General features: G+C 43.6%; 1 protein-coding gene across 9 annotated transcripts in view; it reads right to left on the bottom strand.

The window, feature by feature from the left end:
* Window positions 1–17,942, bottom strand: part of LOC134205861 (neuroglian) — a 160,754-nt gene that overhangs the window by 10,245 nt on the left and 132,567 nt on the right. For all 9 annotated transcript variants that reach the window (XR_009978211.1, XR_009978214.1, XR_009978215.1 and 6 more), the window contains exons 5-7: window positions 9,565–12,375; window positions 9,173–9,504; window positions 8,891–9,101 (exon numbers count right to left, since the gene is read on the bottom strand). Coding sequence is in view for 1 of the 9 variants with exons in the window: in XM_062681520.1 (XP_062537504.1) it covers window positions 8,891–9,101; window positions 9,173–9,504; window positions 9,565–12,375 (3,354 nt within the window). In the remaining 8 variants the exon portion in view is untranslated. The remainder of the gene's footprint in view (window positions 1–8,890; window positions 9,102–9,172; window positions 9,505–9,564; window positions 12,376–17,942) is intronic.

The raw sequence follows: 17,942 nt of genomic DNA, 5'->3' as shown, positions 1-17,942 counted from the left end.
AGATAAAGTAGATAAAGGATCGTGGATACGTAGCTAACATTCAAGTATCATGTCTCTTATGTGATGGAGAAGGCCTCTAGAACATTGGGATTCATCTTTCGCATCGCCAAGGGCTTCACCGACGTTTTTTGCTTGAAGTCACTGTACTGTTCGCAGGTTAGATCTACGCTGGAATATGGTTTCGATGTCTGACATCTTAGTTACCAGAACGGATCAGCAAGAATTGAATCCGTTCAACGCCGTTTTATTCGTTTTGCTCTTCGGGTGCTTCCATGGCGAGACCCAGTTACAGCAGCTGTTGTCAATTGATTGATTTTGAAAGTCTACAACTGCGGAGGCGCAATGCACGGGCAATGATTACGTTCCTAGGCAGAAATGACTGCCCTGAACTTCTGGAATCATTAAACTTGAACGTTCAACCTAGGGCACTGCGAAATAACGGAATGCTGAGGATACCTTTTCGTAGAACAAACTACGGACAACGTGGAGCGCTGGTGGGTCTACAACGGACATTCAACGAGGTTGCCCTAGGTTTTGATTTTAATCTATCCCGACAGACGATTCAATTGATGACTTTTATTAGTATTAATTAGGATAACCATCATTGGAACCTAGTCGTCTGTCGATGCAACAAACAATAAACAATATGATTTGATAACATTGACTGCATAATTACTTTCTTGGCTCAAGTTCAGGCCCACATATGGAGAAAAATGTTCGCTCTTCGTAAAACACTTGGTGGTGTTATTGGGTTCTTTCAGGGGGTAAACTTTCTACGTTTCTCGAGTAGGGAAAGAGAGCATATATGCACTACAAACTTTTTATTATCATTTTCGACACTAAATTATGTACTGCTATTGCTGCTGCTGGCGCGAACTTGTCGGGGGCATGGTTAGGTTGACTCTGCTCTGTTCTTGTCGTTGCTGAAGGAACTATGAAAATAAGGCGAGTGCGGCGCTCACTGGTCGGTGTGCTTTTTATTCTTAGCTGGTTTGCTTCCGACGGTTGGTAGACGGAACATACTCCCCCGGTTGAGAATACTCAACAATCATGTTCAGCGATAGGGACGTTGTCTTCGATGGGTAACACGGAGATCTTGTTGATGGGGCGACGAAAGGTTACTCCTTTCACAAGCACGTCGACAGCTCGGACTAAGCCATCTTCGCCAGGGTAGACCGCGGTGATGCGACCCATTTTCCAGTATAATACAGGTAAATTTCGATCATGAAGAAGAACGACCATTCCTTTCTGAATATTCGGCAGGGTTCGAAGGTTCTTTTTTCGAGGTTGTAGCGTGTTGAGGTATTCGCGGGTGTTCGCCCATGAGCTGGAGATGCTGTCTTTACATCTTCCAAGGATGGTTCGACCATGGCCGTGCGTGGACGATCGATCAGATAGTGGGCCGGCGTAATCATCAGCGGGTCGGCTGGGTCATTAGAGATGGTGAACAGTGGAGAGAGTTTAACACGACTTCGATCTCAACCAAACTTGTGTGAGTTCCTCGAAAGTTAACTTGACGTTGCTCACGATGCGGATGTGGATCACGTGGATCTCCGCGGACTTGACTGCGGCCTCGCAAAGGCCGCCGAATTCCGGTGCATCCGCTGGAATGAAATGCCACTCAATGTCATAGGCGCGGCAAAAATCTTCAAAGGGGTCTAGATTTTGTTGATCGTAAATTTTTGATATAGCCTGTTTAGTTCGTGATGTGCCTTCTCGGAAACTGGTAGCGGCTAGTCTAGTGGCTGAACCAAACCTCGTCGACCAATAAACCGTTTCGGGGACGCTAGGAAGGCATCAGTACTTGAGTCGGATACAGCTTCGAGGTGAACGGATTTATTTGTTACACACACGTAGACGGAGACGTATAATTTAATCAATGCTGGAAGCCGTACTCATTGCTTGATGAGGACCGGTGACGGAAAATGGAGCGGAGGGTACCACTCTTGCCGTTGGAAGATTGGCCATTAGCTGTCTGGTGTTGGTTCGGTTTGGGCGAAAACATGTCACACACACATTAGGAGCCAGTAACGTTGTCGCAAGGCATTTATTAGACCGATCTGGCCGACGTGTAGAAGTTCGACATACGTCTGCTAAATCAATAATCGCACGACGGGATCTTTATTGGACAAAATTATGAGATGACGCCCTTCAAATGGTGGTAGGGAATGATCTAAACGACCTCGCACACGAAGTAGTCGATCGAAGTAAATATATCGTCCTATAGGACGAAGGTTTGCGAGTCTTTTACATGGTTCATTGGCGAGTGATGCTTTATTTCATCCGCCAAATGTATGAGTTGGATTACATGTATGATGACTTGATCGACGTAACTCGGCTTGTTTCGCGTTGGATCGGTAGTTTTCCAGTATTTTTTACGAATCGCAGTACATAGCTCATTATGCGTTGAATCGTGCTAAAGCTACTGTATTTCGAGAAGAATGGAAATGGTTCGATATTTACGGCTGGACTTGCTATAGCTATTATAATAGCTCCCCTGAACTTTGATAGTTGATTCTCTAGGACGGGTTCTATCGAATCGGTTTCGTAATCGACTCTATGGTGAAATTCAGGGTCGTCCCACCAGAGACTATTGTGCATCAATGCTTCGGGTAGTTGACCTCAGGAAACGATGTCCGCTGGGTTTCGTTGGAATCGGACATATTCCTATTTGTAGTCACCAGTAAGCTCCTGGATTGTAGCGGTTCGGTTTCGCACGAATAATTGTTGCTGGTTCAGTTGTTTCCTTATCCAGGCCAGGACAATCGTACTATCGCACCACAGGACAGCCTGCCGGAACTTCATATCCAGGGCTGGTAACACCTTCTGCACTAGTCGAGTGAGCAGAAGAGCGGCGCACAACTTTTTCCGAGGAATGGAAACATTATGCAGGGGAGCCAGCTTCGATTTGCTCGTGAGGAGTCGTAATTTCGCCGAACCATCGGCAAACAGGCTTCTCAAGTAGATGAAGGCCCAGTACGCCATAGTTGAAGCATCAGAGAAACCGTACAAATCATACGCAATCGTTTCGTCGATTATCGCGCATCTTGGAATACCGATGTGGTGCAAATATAACAGGGAGTTCTTGCCACTCTTGCGCGGTTGCTGGATAGTCCCACCCGACCTTGAGCTGCCAAAATCGTTGAGTCAGGAGTTTCGCCGGTCTGAAAGTCTCGCTAATAAAGACAAAAAAATGATTTCACTATATGAAATGATGAACAAATATTCTCAATTTCACTGGTTCAAAGTGATTTAGTTCAAAAGTTTTATCAAACGATTCCCATCAGGTACTACATCCGTAATCAATCGTTTGAATAATTTCCGGAAGGCCCTTTTCCGTTAATAACTGATACAAGTATCACAACGTCGGCACAGAGAGCATGTTCCCCTTAATTTGGGAGATTTGTATCATCGCCTTCTCTGTCTTATTCATCATTTACCTGACAGAAAAGGAAGTTAAATAGAGAGACAGAAAAGGCCATTGGAAAGATACATGGAATAAGCTTCTGAGGAAGGAGCTCTAGATAAGAACTTCAATATGCTAAAGGAGAAACACAGAGTAGACTGTAAAAAATGGATCTCTTGAATCTATATAAACTAGTAAAACTTTAAACAAGGATGAGTATTTGAAATGACGGTACTCATCTAACGGCATGACGAATACGAGAATCGGAATCTAGGAATTTCCGTAATGATGGTAACTGACCAAATTCAAAGTTGAAATTAAAATCAACCAATAAAATCAACCAGTGCCACCAAGACCAAAACGATAGAGCCATTCCAGAAAGTTATGTATTTTGATCCGAATAGGTCTAGAAGGTCCAGTTTTTTCTTGATACGACTTTGTCCAATCGCTATTAATACCAATTCACTACAAAGCTGAATTTCATTGAAGGTCAATAGTTCTTTCAAATTACCGACCAACTCTACAGTTGGAGTTTATCAATAGGTCTAATGACGATTCCGAAGGTCCTTTAATACACTCCGAAATAGAGTTCTTACTGATGCGACTGGGTCCGACAGCGACCCAGCCATCGACTGGCAGTTGGATTTTATTGGCTTGATCCACTACAAGTGCGTTAAATCACGACAACATTTTTTAACGATTTTTATTTTGGCATGGATCCACGCAATGGATCCAGTCTTTTTATTAGCGTCATTAAAATCGTAAAATTCCTAAAAAATAGATTCTTCTAGATTCTGGTCTTTTACTAAACCTTACTTCCTATCTATAGGAGATCGTCAGTTGCATTCTAGCAAAAATTCCGCTTGAGGTTCAAAAATTCCGCTTGGAAAACAAGTCGTAGGTACAAAAAATCTAAAAATTATTTGTTGCTTTTTGACCTAACTTTCATATTGATGCGATGCGTAGTTGATGAGAACGGATGATTTGTCCATACAAGGAAATTCATTTTACTTTAAATGTTGTGGCGCCATCTCGTTCAAACAGCACCTTTGTCTTTGCCTTATTGGAATAATGCAATATGCAGATTAAAAGGCAGGAATTAATGACGTAAAAGCTCACTAAGTCCACAACGCAGAAAAAAAAATCTTTGTTTTGAACATGCAAGAAAGTGAGGGGCGCCCAATAAAGATTTCGCCAAGGGCGCTGGGAGTCCACGCTACGAGTCTGCAGTTGCTCCGTTCAATTTGGGTTGACAAGCCAGGCTTATTGTACCTATCCATTCCGCGCGCACAATTAGGAACAGAAAGTAAATTTTGTGCCATATTCTGCGCAACATAAAATGCTTTCTATAAGATAGATATTACACTCTGGAAGCCGATTTTCATCATATTGAAGCAACAAATAATCTGCTTTTGCACTCCGCTTTAAAAAAATGAGTCCAAATATTTTTTTTGCTCAATTTTTTACGTGCGTTTTAGCGCTGCTTACATAAAAAATGGAGGCCATTTTTCGTCATTTTTCGATTTTACCGATTTTGTTTTTCTTCATATTTCCATTATCAACGCTAAATTATTGCTTTATTATCTGCGCATGACAACAATAAATTGCCAACTTTTTGATGACATGTAAGTAAACATAATAATAAAGAAAATTTCCCACGGCGATTTACAGCTTCCCACGGCGATTTAAGGTGAAAGTGACAAAATAATTGCCTACCCAAAGGCGGATGTCATGGGTTGAGTGACAACTCAACGAATGATAACGTACTGTACATCATGCTGCCTATCTATAAGGCGCTCGTCGGATTGAACAACTATAGGAGATCGTCAGTTGCATTCTAGCAAAAATTCCGCTTGAAGCCCTTCCTAAATATTTTAACAACAGCCACTACACCTGATGGTATAATTGCAATATTTCCATTATCAGGCGACAGGTGGTGTTGATGTGTATTTGTATCAATGTAATATTGCATATACACTAGTGACATCTGCTGTTCGATATCGTAAGCTTTCAATGTTGCTTCCACACACACGAGGTGGAGAACAGTCTTGAAAAAATTGAAAGTATACAGCTAGAATTTAGTATGGAAGTACAATGAAATCTCTTTTATTGTTTAGAACTGTAAAACAAGTCGTGGGAACAAAAAATCTAAAAAATATTTGTTGCTTTTTGACCTAGGTTTCATATTGATGCGATGCGTAGTTAATGAGAACGGATGATTTGTCCATACAAGGAAATTTATTTTACTTTAAATGTTGTGGCGCCATCTCGTTCAAACAGCACCTTTGTCTTTGCCTTATTGTGACATGGTTGGTAACTTTCGTAACGCTGGTTACATATATTGTACTCGTAATTTCCAGAGACCTCGATATTATTTAAAGAAGAACTAACTAAATCAGTCATTGATCGGAGCGAAACTCAATAGCGTTCAATAATAACATATATTTCGCCTTATGAATGCCTAATTTGGTAAAACTAAACTTGTTCAATACCTTAAAAATGAGCGAGATTTTTATGGTAGAAAATTTCAGAATTTGCACACATACGCACACATACATGCATCCAAGTGATATATTAGTGTCTCAAAACATGCTTACATTTGCTATCTAGCTTCCACTAAAGAAATTTTTGAAATCCTTTTCAATTTTTACGTTTTTGCTTTTCTGAGAAGATTTTTTTGAACATGCTTCTATATGTTCCTCAATTAAAATCGTTTGTTTCTTTGAAACAAATCAGAAAAATAGGCATAATTCCATATCATATCATTTGTTATAATTATATTTTCAATGTCAAAGTGAATTTGTTTCGAATACCATACATTTTATTTAAAAATTCAAGAGATTTGTGATAGATTAATACGTAACACACCTGCGTAACGCATACAAAGTGAAATTATAGACACTTCCGAAGGAAGGGTCAAAAATGTTTTAGTGTCAAAGTGCGCAGAATTAGGAGCCGCGCACAATTTAAACTTTCAGATGACACCCATGACTCTGGGGAAGAGCGTTCTGATCACTAAACAGCAGCCCAAGCATACGACGACTGACAACGCACGATGATGGATCACCCAAACGAAAAACTTTCCCCTTTCCCTCTCAACAATTGATGAAGACTGTAAAATTGAACAAAAAAAAACTGGAGTATTTAGAATATGTTTATCATAACGCTATAAGGAAAATTGCACAATTAAAAACGTACAAATTCTCCACTTCTAGTGGCAATGAAGACTATACGCTAATTTGTATCTTTGTTTATAGTACGCAAACTTCAGGTATTTTGCTCTCAGTTCTCATAATCTACCATATTCCACCAAATTGTTTCCAGAAGCTATTAATAAGTGGAAACCAAGAAGCCAAGGGTTGGCATTCCCCTAAGTAATATAGACTCTACATTAGCAAGAATTCTCTTATTTAAGTCAGCACTGTCGTGACTCGAGATTCGACCAGTGTTGTAGGATACAAAAGTTGACCAATCTAGCAGTTAACTATGTGGGAACGGTATTACTGATCGGAAGACTCCTACATGTATACACTATGACCAGGACAGAACAGACACGACACGAGGATGAGAGTAGCATGTGGGGGAAATGACACAGAAAACAATAGCATAGAGTGGAATGGATGTTGTTGTATGTTGTGTGTTAGATTTTTGAAACAGTAGTGTCAGCCAAATGGAAGTGTTGTATGATATGAGTCTGTTATGTGTGTTCATATCTATTAAATATATTATATCAGGTTAATACGTTTCTACAGTTAGACTTACTTATCACCTATTAGGTACACAATGCTACAAGAGATAATGGAATTAGTAATGAGGTGGAACGGAACAGAAGAGTACAGGACTTCGTTTAATTAACGACTAATTGATTACGACCGGTGCCCTCGAGAGACTAACCGCACCAAGATTGCATGTGGTGGCGAAATTAGGAATGAACCGAAAAGCATGTAATTAACTGAAAGTTTTAGAATGAGTATGAATATGTGGGATAAACGAACGAACAAATAATGCCCCGATAAAGGAAAATTTTGGAATGAGGATTGTACGATTTCTGGAAAATAACCAAACAATTGGAAGGTGGTGATGGGAAATAACCATTATACTTAGCCTTGAAATGGGTACGTGCATGCATTATTTGCTCTCTGTGTGTGTTTTGGTTCGGGTGATGTGAGGCGCGACATCGGGATATTGTTGATTCAACCGTTTTACCCTTCACCTACTCTATTGGTAAGACTACGAACGACAATGCCGGAATCGGGGAAGCTTTGTCACGGTGGCAACGTTTCATAATCTAGCTTACCCTTTTGCTTCCACACTAATGTGGGTGTGTATTATCCTCAGTGCGAGTGGCTCTTTAGAGAGATTCGGTATTTGGCGGGATGGGTTTTGTTATGCAAGGGCGGCGCAATGTTAGGAGGGGAGGTATGGTTCAGGAAAAACAATCTAATCTAGAACACTATAAGTAGTGGAAAATTGAAGGCAAACTGTTCGCACCTGCACAATTTGCAAGGCAAGAAGGATGTATATTGTTGGTAGAAGGAGGCAGGTTAGGCAAGAAAGTGTGGTTATGCACAAGTACACGCACGCACACACACACTCCAACCTTCACACAAAACACAGGGAAGTGGGAGACTTGTTTGTCCTGTTGAAAAGCTGTTATTGTTGATGAAAAATGCTTAACATATGGCAATTGGCGTTTATGATGATAACGAAGGTGAAGGTAAATGTCGAACCGGTGATCGTTGTGGAAAGGGTATGCGATACAGAAGAGCTACTTTAATGGTGTTTCATTTATATCCATTCTTAAGAGAAGATTATGTCTCATAAGGGAGAATATGAAGTTAGGGTTGGGAATCGATAAAATATTGCCTCCACAAGGCAACTGTACGAAATCATCCCGCTCACAAACACCTGCCGTACCAAGCATAGTTGTTCCATATCGTTTTTAATTATGTCATTCCCACTGTGCTGGCGCCTGCCGGTGTTGCATTTGCTCAGACAAGTTATTTTTCTATCAGACACCAGCTTGCCAGCAATCCTTTCTAGTTCTTAAATCCATTGATGTATTGTTTTATTGGCCATCAGAGCAGCAAGAAGGCCATCAACTAAAAACGACATGGGACAACTATGCATGAAACGGCAGTCAACCTATAGTACAGAATTTCAAAGTAAAAAAGGACTTCTTATCAACTAGATATCTGAATTCTAAACAACAAATAGATTTACCAACCACAACCACAACGACCACGCTTCAAGATGTGTAAGCGAATGAAACACCACAGGGTTAGTAACCAAAACCCAAGCCATTTAGCTGGACACTAAAACAAAACAGGTAAACTACACAAGTTCAGGTCAGTCTTGATTGATCGGTAGGTATTATGTAGTGCTCCGCGAGCGGTAGATGTGGGAGGGTTTCAAGAATTATGAGGGTTGTAGGTATAAGGTCGAAAAGGGTATTTAGAAAATTCCATGCATCCGGATACTTACGGCTGGGAGTACTCGGGGAATCCACCCTCCTCGGTGTAATCGTTCCGACCGTTAGCCAGCTCACGGTCGTGCACGTCGTACTTGCCGCCTCGGTTCCGCTTGATAATGCAGATGATGATCAGCAGCAGTATCAGGAACGCGATGGCCAGCATCATTCCGATAAACCACCCGGCCGTGGCCACATTTTGACTCGGTACCTTGATGGGGGTATCTTCAGAAATCGAAAGCAAAACATCAATACAACCTCGAATAAGAAATTTACGACAAATGTGACACACTTACCGATACCGGAGGTGTCCACTTCCTGTGAAAACGATTCCGTCTGAAACTCGCCGTCCACGGACACGACGCGGAACTCGTAGTTGGTGTCCGGTTCCAGCCCGTGCACGGTGTGGTGGTTCTCGTACAGCACCGGTTCCGTCATGAGCCACTGGTTCTCGCCCTTGATGCGATACTTGACGAAGAAGTGCGATCCCGGCTTACCCTCCAAGCTCGGCTGCCAGATGACCTTGATGTCCGCCTGGCCGTTGTCGTTCGGTTTCTGCTCCCACGCGAAGTAGGGCTGATCGGGAATGACTGCCGCTCCGGTGCCAGTCTTCTGTTCGATGTAATAGCTGTGGAAGAAGATTGATTTAGCAGGTTGAAGCATGTTCAAACGGTTAACAAAAACTTACTCTTGTCCCTCTCCGGCTTTCGTTGTTCCAACAACGTGCACTCGATATTTGGTGCTGGGTTTCAGTTTTCCCAGTTTGGCTTCGGTGATTTTCGGGTCATGGATGTGTGGTTCACGCTCCATCTGAGGTCCGAATGAGGTACCCTTGACTTCCTCGTAGTAGATCTTGTATCCGGTCAATTTTCCATTCGGTTGCAGTGGTTTCTTCCACTTCAGAAGGAAGGCCGATGAACCCAGAGGAATGGCATCGAGGGTTTGAATCGTGTTGGGGACACCTTCGGGGGTATCGAACGACAGTGTCGTACTGGGAGGTCCATTGAATCGTCCGTTGTAGGCGAGAATTCGGGCATAGTTGGTAGAATCTGGGATGAAATCGGTAACCAAAGCTTGTTTTGAATCAGATGTGACGAGAATTTCCCGCAGATTTTCTTCGCCGTCGGCATCGGTCCAGGTTTGGATTTTGTAGCCCTTGAAATGGCCTCGAATGCTTTCCTCCGTAACCGGGTTCCAACTGAGGATTGCCGAAGTGGGGGCTGTGACCTGAATCAGTGTGAAATTGGAAGGAGCTTCCAGTGGTTTGTCTTCACCGGAGTATCCGATAACTTCTTTGGGTGCGACATTGGCTTCACCAAGTTCGTTGATGGCCACAACCTTAATACGATACCTTCGGAAAGTTTCCTGATCCCGAACGACCAGCTCTGACTGGCGCCAATCGAAAATATCTTCCGTATTCCAATGATCAACTCCGGTGTCCAACTGCCAGTAGACGCGGTACTGGAATCGTGGTGCATTGTGTTCGATTTCGGACATCGGAGTCCACCGGATGACTAGATTGTTCGGTTCGGTACCTTGGCCTTCAACGTTATCCGGATTCTTGAAGGGAACGCTGGGCTGCGTGGTACAGACCTCACTGTGCCCTGATGGTTGCGATGGGCCGACTTTATTGATGGCAATCACTCGGAATGTATAGTTCGACCAAGGGCTCATATCCACGCTGTAGGTGAAATCTGTTGCAGGGACGTCTTTAGAGGAGATCTCCCAGGTATCCGGAGTAAATGAGGTATTGAATTCGATTGTGTAGTGCAAAATTGGAGATCGGTTATCACCGTTCGGCTTCCACGAAAGTGTGGCCAAAGTTTGATGGCATTCAACTCCCATCAAGGAAGGTGCGTTTGGTCGATCGTAGACGGTAAGCGTTGCATTGGCCATTACTTCGTCCAAATCTGTCCGCGCAAAGCATGTGTAGACACCTGTGTCCAATTCGATGGTTTTTGAGATCGTTAGCGAGTAATCGTTGGTCATGACAAATCGAGGCTGGCTATCAAAATCGATAGGCTCGCCATCAGTCATCCATTCGATGGTTAGTTCTAGCGAACTGTCTGCTACCGCATTACAACGGAATGTTGCTTGGGTTCCAGCAACAACTTCATAATCTTGAGGCTCGTCAATAATCTTCGTATGTTCCTTAACAACCAATTCCCCTGAGGCAGATTTTTCGCCAAGTTTGTTCACAGCATTACACGTGTACTCACCGGCATCGGAGAATTCGACCCCACGTATAAACAGATCTCCATTGGCTTCGATCTTGAATTTACCTCCGGTTAGCTCACGTCCATTACGGATCCATTTGACTTCTGGCTTGGGAGCACCGAACACTCGACAAGTCATAGTAACGTTGCGTCGATCCACGGTGTATTCCAGCTTTGGTGGTTCCGTAATTTCCGGTGCCAGGGCCAGCACATTCAGGTACACATCTTTGTAAACATAACCCAAAGAGTTGGTGGCGTTACAACCGTAATTACCGGTGTCACCCTTCTCCAATTTGGTGAAGTAGATTCGGTTCGATCCTACTTGTCGTCTGGGATTAGGTTTCGATTGGTCAATTGGCTTTCCGTTATGAATCCAGATAATGTTCGGCTTTGGCACACCTGATGCTTCGCAAGTGAACTCCGCGGTTTCATCCTCGGCGGCGTTGACGATTTCTGGTTCCTTGGTGAAATATGGAACAGCTTGCACTTCTAACCGAATCGAGTACGATTCTGCGCTACCCACGCCGTTCGACGACTCGCAAGTATACGTTCCCTGATCCTCAAACGATGCGTGCTTTATCACCAACGACTTACCGTAATTATTTTGCTGTATCTTATCACTCCACTGAATCGGTCGACCATCCTTCGTCCACACCACCTGCGGCAGCGGCGTACCTCCGTAGATACAGAACATTTCAATTTTCTTACCTCTCAGTGCCACCTCGTTCTTCCTGGACACGTACTGCCTCTGGGGACGATGTTTATTCTGGGCAGCCGAAATACCGGTCTGCTTAACCTGCAGCAACACACGGTTACCGATTTTGTATTCATTTCGGAACAGCGACGAAGCCGCACAAGCATAGTAGAAATCATCCGAAGCATCCCCGCGCGTCACGTTGGAGAACCACAGATTACCCTCCGGATCCAGCGTCATACGCGAATTGTTAATCGAACTGATGCCACCGTCCATATTTTGAATCAACCAGTAGACGTTCGGTCGGGGCCAACCATCCGGCGGCTGGCACTGCATCTTCAGCGGTGAACCCTCGTCCACGTCCAGCGTTTTGGCAGACTCGTCTTTGAACGAGTTCAATTCGGCTTTCCGAACAAACACCGAATTCGATGTGGCCGTGCCGTGCTCGTTCTCGGCGAAACACTGATACTGGCCGAGATCCTCGTCCCGCGGGGACTTGATGACCAGCGTACCGCGACCCGGCTGCTGCGACATTCGGTCGTCGTACGTTTGCCATTCGAACTTTTTGCCGTTCTTGATCCAGCGGTATCTGTGGAAGACGGAGAAAAGGGAAATAAGATTAGTGGAATGGCTTCCAAGTCAAACGCCGGCGTGGGTATTTTCCCCTGCACGATGTGATGTGTCTACAACAGGCAGAGACGTACTTCAAAGCAAGTTTGCCACTATCAAACATCAAACGATTATGGTCCAGACTGCGACGGAAGTCAGTAGGTGCGGCCACAAGACGCTTTCCAAGTGCAACAGATTAAGGATGTTTTCCACTTGGGATGACTTTCCGTCTCTTTGATGATTGAAAAGCTTCTTCATTTTGCAGTTTGCAAACACGGATTGAAGTTTTGAGAAAAGGGATGACTGATAATAGTTCTTGTCGTCGTCTGGACGTACACAAACTTTCTGCAAGTTGCTTCCAAGATGTTTTTCTCAAAAGGAGAAAATTACGTCACCGTGTCTGGAAAACTACGTCCCTCGTACCATGCATCGATTTGCATACTAATGAAACGAATGTTCAGGATTTGAATCATTGAATTTGAATTTGCGCATTTGCATACCCCCACCCACCATGTACGTGGCTACGGCAGCACCGATTCTACAAAGGATGTGATCCAACTAACGCATTTGCATATTTAATAACAACAAAAGGATCACATCGATGCAGAAGACAAAACGCTGGAGAGAAATTCAGTACTGCTACGAAATATTTCTAGAAGTTCATGCAATTTGTAACCTGCAAGTCAGAACAACTTTAACAATAGTCAACTCGAAGAGCTGAAGCATTCTCAAGTTTAACAATAGGGGAAGGGGAGCAATGTGCCCTAGTTAAGCAAAGACTGCTTTAATATCTTAGCTGTAACGGTTTTCACGGGTATTTTTGCCTCATGAAACAAACAATATAGTTAGCTAATGCCATCTTAAAATTGTACAAAATCTCAATCGTATTGATAATATTACCATTTTAAAAAAGTAATGACATTATGCGGCCGGAAAACTCATTAGGCAAAACGCCTTTTAGCTGGCAGCAGTTATGGAACAAAGTACCATGCGTCGGTGATTCAGAATTCTGGTATGACAAGCGCGTGGGGACGCGTAGGACATTGTAGGTTAGTCCCACTAGAGCGTTTTGCCTCGCCAAAATGTTTAATGTTTCATCAAAATGTGGAAAATTTAGGTTTTTCTTATCTTTCTATCGATTATTTTGACACTTTGTTCGCCTAAGCTACATAATTTCAAGCCTAGTTTTGCCCCGAACATATCAAACAGAGTAAATATGAGAGAATACCCAAACGACGTTTTCCATGGCGGATTGGAGGAGGGGTGTGCGTTTTGGGGCATCTTCCTTCATGTACCGCGCTGTGCCCTCATTCCAATCAGCGCCTAATTTCGTTCACGCAAGACAAAATAATAAATAATGATGATTTTCTGTCAAATAACAGAAAAATATCCTTGTACTTTTCTATGGTTTATGTACGCATAAAATGCAATGGGGTGCAGCGTCATTTTTTGCGATTATTAGTGAACATTTAAACAAAATTAGTTGGTCGTCACTACAGGCGCCATTGTGACTGTTTTCATTAAACCACTTGCTAAGAACGTTGATTTTCTCAAAGAGAAGAAGATCGACATGGATTCTATCAAGAAAGCCTATCACTCAGCGAACTGAACTATCGAAATTCATAACTGGCGCCTTATGAATCTTTGACTGATTATCCCACCAACAGTGCTTCTTATACGCAGTTACCTTCTCGAGTAATCAAGCGTCGATGGGCGTGTGGTCTACATACCGGCCTCACGACCCCGACGTCCATGGTTCGAACCCAGGCTGCCGCACTTAACTTTTTTTAAATGAAAATCATCATATCTAAGGCTACATATTGAATTACAGATTCCTTGTGGCAAATTTCCATAAAGGGTTTGATTGAAAATCATACGTCCATTTTCCTTAGTGTATCTCAAGCCAAATTTGGGTGTAACACATTCTGGAATTTCTAACGAACTAATTTTTATAGAAAATATCATACTTCTGTACGCAATTTCTTGTAGGATGGCAACCTACCAATTGCGCACAACTACCAACTAGATCGTCTAGAAAACTGCTGATTTCGTTGACATTTTGTTGACTCACACAATATTGAACAAAGCATCATCAATTCGTATCAAGAACCGCCGCTGAATGAGTTACTGGCTAATATCAAAACCTTAAAAAGCATGGAGGCCACAGGTATTAACAACATCTTTGATTCTATCCACCTTGCGCTGATCTGAACCAGTAGTGCCTTCAGATTAACTCATCAATTTTCAGATTCCCGGCTTTTTCCCGGTTGGTCGGACTGACACTAATATTATCATATTAGCAGATTGCATTAGAAATTATCTTTTATTTTTTTTTTCATGTATTGCATGACAGGAGGACTAAATGTAATATCCATATTTGTCATATCTGAAATGGGAAAGATTAATTTTAAAAATAAATTCTTCCAATAGCTCCAGATTGTGTTGGAGAAATGGTCGGGGTTCTGCCAAAACACACCAAGCGCCAACAAAAAAGCCTAAGCTTTCGTTTAGTGGATTTAATTGATCGTGAATCGTATCGAATATTCCCCAACCCCATAAATGAGGATATCATACATCAAATATTCGTATAAATTGATATGAAATGATTGCCGCTTTCCTTGTAACAAAATATTACAAGTCAGTCAAAAAGCCGCTTGGTGCGGTTTGGTTGAACCCCGACCAAATATTTAAAAAAAACACAAAATAAAAAAATGTGCAAAAGTTGCACCAAAAAATTTCCTACATGTTATTCTTTAAACGCAATTTTCACTCTAAATTCTTCAAGATCTGATTTGCCTCAAACATCTCTTTATCAATTCAGCACCAACATTTCAAAAGGGTGAAACTGCTTTTGTTAACAAGAGCTTCTCATGTCACTGGTGGGCTAATTAGAGCCACGCAATATAACACCCCTGCAGCGAATCCTCTTATTTCATTCAATGGCGCTGGATTGTGTGGGAGGCACACATTAGCCCACCAGCAACGAGAGAAGCTCTTGTTTACAAAAGCAGTTCCGCCCTTTAGAAATGCTGGTGCCGAATTATTAGGGTTTACGTTTCTCAGCAAGATATATCTTCAAATATCTTCTAAAGATTATCCGAAGAAATTAAAAAAAACCTTCACAGTAAAGTCTGCTTATAAATTCTTTTAATTCACAAGGGAACTTTTGTAGTAGTTTGTTATGACATTTATTTAATAATTTTCAATAAGTATTCAATTAAACAAGAAATTATACTCTAATCGGTAATTCTCTTGGGAAGAAAACGCCACAACGCCGAGCAAGCCAGCTGCGTTACCTGCACTGTGATTTTGCAGCACGCTTAAACGCCGAGCACATCGAAACTTCATGGGGTGCTTGCTGTTCACAGCTTTGCTGGAATCAAACAATTGGGAGGGTTCGTGCAGCATTGTGCCTTATGTCCCTCCAATCCGCAGCGTCGGCAGAGATTGCTTCTGTCAGGGCCTTTGCAGTCCCATTGCTTGTGCCCCGGTTCCAGGCACTTGAAGCAAACTTCGGGTTGCAAACAGGGCATACCGACCATCCCACCTTGACGCTCCCTAACTTGACTACCTTGGAGGCGTCCGCTGCAGATAGCCGAACCAATGCTACCTGCGTCCCTTCCGGACCTTTCCGTAGCCGAACGGCTGCGGTGGGCGTCTCCACTTCACACTGTCGCCGCAGTGCCGTGACGAGCTCTTCGACTTCGGTGATCTCGTCCAGGTCTTTAACCCATAGATTCACCTCCGTCGTAAGTGCCCTCACCTTGACCGTCTCGCCTAGGACTTCCTCCGTCAACTTTTTGTAGGCGGCGCCCTTTTGCGAGACGCCCCGCTTCAGCTCGAGGATCATCTCGCCCATCCGGGTACATCTTATTCGACGTACGTCGGCGCCGAGTTCACCGAGCTTGACGTCACTCCTCATCGCCTTCAAGACGTCCGAGTACTTAGCCTCGTCCGCCGTGATGACTAGGGCATCGCCCCTGGAGCGATTGGCGCCTACCCTAGACTTCTTGCTACCCTCATTCGCCTGGGCCTTCTTTTCGGCCCTTGACGTCTTTGGTTTCCTCTTGTTCTTGACCAGGGTCCAGGAGGCGTCATCCCCCTCTATTTCCCTGGTCTGGTGCGGCTGAGAGCTCTGCCGTAACCCCTTACCACCGTCTTTCCTGGGTGGACGGACCTTTCCAGGTCCTTCCTCCCCCGATTTTGGAGGTACCTGGCCGGGGTTTTGCTTCCCAGCCCCACTACCCTTGTTCGGGGTAGTAACCCTCCGCGTTTTGGAGCGGCCCTCAGGGAGCTCATCCCCTGGAGACTGTCTCCCCCGTTTTTGTGTCTGCTCCGTTGGAGCAGTTACCCCCGACGTTCCCGCAAATACTTGAGCCTCAGTATGGGTAGACTTTGGTACCACCGTCTTCGCTGGTACGCCATCGGTCGATTCGACCTTGCCTGAGTCCGCGAATCCTTGGGCCTCAGTCTGGGTAGACCTCGACTCCACGGATTTCACGGGTTCACACTTGGCCGTCCCGACCGCCCTCTCCAGCTTGGCGTCCAGCATCGACTTTCAAAGTTTCTGCAAGCTCCTCTTGAGGTCCTTGCTGATATTATGCTTCGATGACGCAAAGTCGATGATGGCGTCCAGCTGTTCCGTCGCCACCTCGAAGGCCGAAAGCCCATCGCGTTTGCGGTTCATCGCCTCCACAAGCCATGGGCCGTCAATAACCTCTACCGGCGTTTTTTTTAGCCGAGAGAAAGGTTAAGTGACCCACGCTGGCGCTGCGCACTGAGCTGCCGACTATTGCCTCTGGCCTCCTAGGCGGAGACCTGAACAACCCACCTCTTGCGAAGGGGTTGTCGCCTACACTACTAACACTAATTGAAGAATTGATTTGTTTTTCCATTTTGGTCCCACAAGTTGCTCGGGAAAAAACTCCCGTATGAAGAGGGAGGGAAGTGTATCAGTGTAGAAGCATCCGATAGTTCGTTTTCGGAGAGAAATTATAGCCTTTCGGTTCAACTTTGTTGCACAAGAAAGGCAAACAGTATTTTGGCCATAATTTCTAAAGTAATAGACCAATCTGACCAATTTTCAATAGAAAAAAATGGAACAGTATTCCTCGTCCAATGCAATTTGTTGTGATTGTGAGTAAATCGGATGAGAGTCAGTGCATTTAAAATGAGCTAGACTTTTCACGCGCTTTTTTATAACATAAAGTATTTTGACCATACTTTCTGAGCCCATAGTCCAATTTGTCAAATTTGCAATAGGGAACAATACGACAGGATTCCGCGTCGAATGGAATTTGTTGCGCGTAAATCGATCAAGGTTAGGTGACCGAAAAATAAGTGAAATTTGTGATTTTTTTATAAAAAAAAGATAGTTCGGCCATAATTTCTGACCCCACAGTCCGACCTGGCCAATTTTCAATAGGAAACAATTGGACAGTATTCTGCGTCGAATGCAACTTTTTACGCGATTTTTTCGTAAAAATTTGTATTTTAGCCATAACTATTGATCCCATAGTCCGATCTGGCCAATTTTCAATAGGAAAC

Source organism: Armigeres subalbatus, chromosome 1 (assembly GCF_024139115.2).
Source record: "Armigeres subalbatus isolate Guangzhou_Male chromosome 1, GZ_Asu_2, whole genome shotgun sequence".
NCBI classification, from domain to species: domain Eukaryota; kingdom Metazoa; phylum Arthropoda; class Insecta; order Diptera; family Culicidae; genus Armigeres; species Armigeres subalbatus.
This window is presented reverse-complemented; position numbering and strand designations above follow the sequence as displayed.